Source organism: Merops nubicus, unplaced genomic scaffold (genome assembly GCF_000691845.1).
Source record: "Merops nubicus isolate BGI_N331 unplaced genomic scaffold, ASM69184v1 scaffold30702, whole genome shotgun sequence".
Classification (NCBI taxonomy): Eukaryota; Metazoa; Chordata; class Aves; order Coraciiformes; family Meropidae; genus Merops; species Merops nubicus.
In genome coordinates this window covers 282-4,048 of record NW_008593369.1, presented here as the reverse complement: position 1 = coordinate 4,048, position 3,767 = coordinate 282, and the positions used below count along the sequence as shown (strand labels likewise).

The 3,767-nt window shown below is 54.9% G+C and overlaps 1 protein-coding gene across 1 annotated transcript in view; it reads right to left on the bottom strand.

The window, feature by feature from the left end:
• The window catches only part of RELT (RELT tumor necrosis factor receptor), a gene marked incomplete at its 3' end in the record, with an annotated part of 2,866 nt that extends 1,713 nt beyond the window's left edge, over positions 1 to 1,153 (bottom strand). The window contains exons 1-2 of the mRNA XM_008935431.1: positions 1,109 to 1,153; positions 146 to 232 (exon numbers count right to left, since the gene is read on the bottom strand). Of these exons, the coding sequence (XP_008933679.1) occupies positions 146 to 232; positions 1,109 to 1,153 (132 nt within the window). The remainder of the gene's footprint in view (positions 1 to 145; positions 233 to 1,108) is intronic.
• Positions 1,154 to 3,767: the final 2,614 nt, after the last annotated feature.

The window sequence follows — 3,767 nt, the reverse complement described above, 5'->3', positions numbered from 1 at the left end:
CCGTCCCCCGGTGAGAAGGTGCCGGGAGGACAAGGTCGGCACCTTCCCACCAGCCCGCAGGCCTGCACGAGGGAAAGGGGGGTGAGCGATGGCCGGATCCTGCACCTCCCCTCCGCGGCGGTGGTGCTGGGCAGGCACAGCTCACCCCGCTGGGCTCCTCTCCAGGTGGGCATCCCAGGGTGTCCTCCTCGGGACCGCAGCTCCCGGTCCCCGTGCTGGGTCCACTCAGGACCTGTGGGAGGAGCAGAGAGGTGCCGTGCCCGCTCCGGAGCGGGCGACGTGGCAGAGGTGAACCCATCGCAGGTGACGCAATGGATGCAAAACAGTCCCGCGGGCCACGGCGCATGCAGACCCAGCACCAGGGACGTGATGGATCCAAACTCATTGCATGCACCATGGTGGATGTCAACATGTCACAAGCGATGTGATGGGGGCAATCCCACCACCACGTGCACCATGGTGGATGCAAACCCATCACCAGCAATGTGATGGATGCACAAACCCACCACGTGCACCACGGTGGACACCACCCTGTCACAAGTGATGCAATGGATGTGGACCCATTGCATGCATCGTGGTGGATGCAAACCCACCATCAGTAGTGTGATGGATGCAAACCATCACCAGTGGCATGATGGTGGCAAACTCACCACAGCTGATACAAACCCATCACGACCCTCACTCAGGCCAAACCACCCCAAGGGAGCAGCCCCAGCCCCTGGGATACATGCATGGTCCATCCCAAGTGCATCCCCCAGATATGGGACAACATGGCAGGCCCAGGGTGGGGAGCGGGCGAGAAAGCACATTCTCCATCAGCCCCTCCCTTGGAAGAAGCTTTGACAAAGCAGAGGAGAGGAGGAGGAAGACTTTTTGGGGAAAACTCCACCCTCAACCTAAATTAAGCATCTCCCCGAGGCTGAGCTGCTGCAAGTTTCCAGGTGTGAAACATTTTGGGGCGCTCTGTCGTGGCTGTGAGGTAGTGGTGCTGAGATGGGTTTGATCATTGGAGGAGCCAAAAGCAGAGATGGGATGGGAAGGGATGGGATGGGATGGGATGGGATGGGATGGGATGGGATGGGATGGGATGGGATGGGGCCGTACTCACCCCAAGGACAGTGACAAGCCACCAGCGCATTGCGCTTGTCTTCATCAGCAAGGGAGACCTGCCCAAGGGGGAGCACCAGGGTCACCATCCAGGGAAAATCCCAGCAGAAAAGTGATTTGGGGGCCCCATGGGGATGCTCCAAAGCATTTGCCTAAATATCCCTGCAGCTGCAGTCCTCCACCATCCCCAAAAAAGTTTCATTAAAGGTTCCCTGCGATGCCTGACATCACCTCCTTCCCTTGCTGATCCCAACTCCATCCCAAACCGGAGAGGGACCAGCAGAGTTGGAACTAGGTGTGCAAGGAGCAAAGGAAGGAGCAGATGATGCTAAACCCCGTTAAATAAAGATTCTTCCTGCTCTGGAGGAAATCCTCACACATCTGTCACAAGGAAATGAAGTCACTAAAATAAATAAATATCTTCAAATAAAAAAAAATCCAGTGAAACAAGAAGTGTTTCCCAGAGGCTCATCCCCCTTCCTCAGGCTCAGCAATTAATTGTTAAAATTAAACCAAACGCTGCCAGCACAAGGGAAGGGAGGAAAAAATAAATAACAATCCAAACCCGGATCCAGCCCGCATGGAAATTCCCCCGGTCGTCACGGTCCCATGAGAGCCGTGCCAGAGCTTCGTTACAGCCTCTGCCTGACGAGTGTCTTCTAATTTAGTGCCCGCACCAATGGGCTGAGATGCGGCTAATTAAACTCAGGAGCGGGCAAGAGGGGCAAAGCTGGGTGATTATAGAACGTGGGGTGGGATGTGATGGCCCAGCCCAAAACAAACGTCTTCCGTTCTCTAGTTCCTCCCAGTAGCTCTCACCAGGGTGCCTACATGAAGCCCACCAGCCCTTCACCCCCAAACCAAGAGCCAACAAGCCCCACCTAAACTGGCACTATCCATGCCAAGCGGGTACCTCATGATTTTGGGGAGGGCTGAGCCAGCTGCCACCATCACCCTGACCAGTCTGAGCCCCCCAACATGCCACCTCCCCACTAAGCATCATTCCAAGGTGGTTGCATCCCATGGGGACACCTCCTGAATCCCCCTGCAACCTGGGACAACGTGTCCCTTAATCCCAGAGGGAGGGTGAAACCAGGGCAAGCTCCCCACCCTTAGCCAAGACTAAAAAAATTTGAGTCTAAAGCGAAGGATTTGAACCCCTTGGGGCGATGGTATTTAAGCCTGTAACAGCAGCACCTTAGGGACACCTCCAGATGTTCGGCGTGCTGCTCTGCCGGGGAAGGAGCTGTGATGGCCTTGGAGGGGGACTGGTAGGTCCCAGCATGGCTGGGGACCACAAACAGTGGCAGAGGGATGCCACAGGCTGGCACAGACCACACATCTCAGCTCGTCGTTCCAAAACAAACAGACTGAAACCCCAGCAAGACCAGGACTGGCCCCAGGTAAAGCAGATCCAAGACCAAGCTTAATCCAAGGATTAAGGACATCCTTCAGATGCCCAAGATCTTGCCATGGGGACACAGGAGAGACAAGGACCAGGGGGTGCCTGCTCCTTGTTGCCACCAAAGCTTTGCACAGCCCAAACCACCCCAGGACTCAGCACCCATTTTGGGGGGCAGCTCAGGACATCCCCAGTGGGGATAGAGGAAGCAGACACAAACCCACAGTCAGTGATGGTGGGATGCCCGGCTGCCCTGGCATGCTGGAGAGAAGCCCTGAATCTCCCCAGGAAAACCCAAACAAACATCATCTGCCACACAAAAAAAACAGGAATCAAAAACATAACCCCATCAGTATGAGACCCAGCTGCTTTTTGGGGACACCACGACATCCACCTACCCTACACCCCACCTGCCATCGATGCAAACACACCAGGGAAGGTGATTCAGTTTTGGTACTCCTAAAATCCTGTCGGATCAAACAAGCCTTTTACTCCCAGCCCTCCCTTAATACAGCCCATAATCAAGGGCTGCCCACCAGGGCTCCAGCAAGGGCTTCTCCTCCCTAGGGGGGAACTGGGGTTCAGCTGACAGCTCCTGCAGATAAATAGGGGGGAAAAAAGGAGCAACTGTTTGGAAACTCTTTAGGCAACGGCTCTTGGACGTTCCTTGGGACAAGGGGAGGACTGTCCAGCAGACAGAGCAAAACTCAGTGTTAACACAACCCCCCCCAGCCCCTCAGAGCTGTAGGACCAACGGAACCATCATAAAAATCCAATATTAAAGTCCAACGATCCCAGAGGAATGGTTGTCACACAAAGCTCAGGCAGCACCAAGGCTCCAGCCCTAGTTTGGGGTGCAGCGCCTCGGCGCAGCATCCCGGCTGATGGCTGATGCAGACATTTGGCTGGCAGCCCTGTGATTTTCCAGCTCTGGCAAAAAAAAACCCAAACCTGACACAGTCGCTCTCCCTCTTTTTCCACGCAGCTGCTGCCGAGTTTTTCTTAACCTACTTTTTCCCCTCTCCAGCCTTTCTTTTAACCTACATTCGCTCTGCAGTAGCCAGAGCCAGCACCAGGGTCTCCATCTCCAAGCACTGCACCCCACTTCAGGCAGCCCCAAAGTGGGAGCTCCCCCCCATACTCTGCTTAGGGATAAGGTCAAAGCAATAGAATCATAGAATCGTTTTGGTTGAAAGAGACCATGAAGATCAAGATCATGAATCTAACACTGCCAGGTCCCCATTGAACCGTGTCCCTC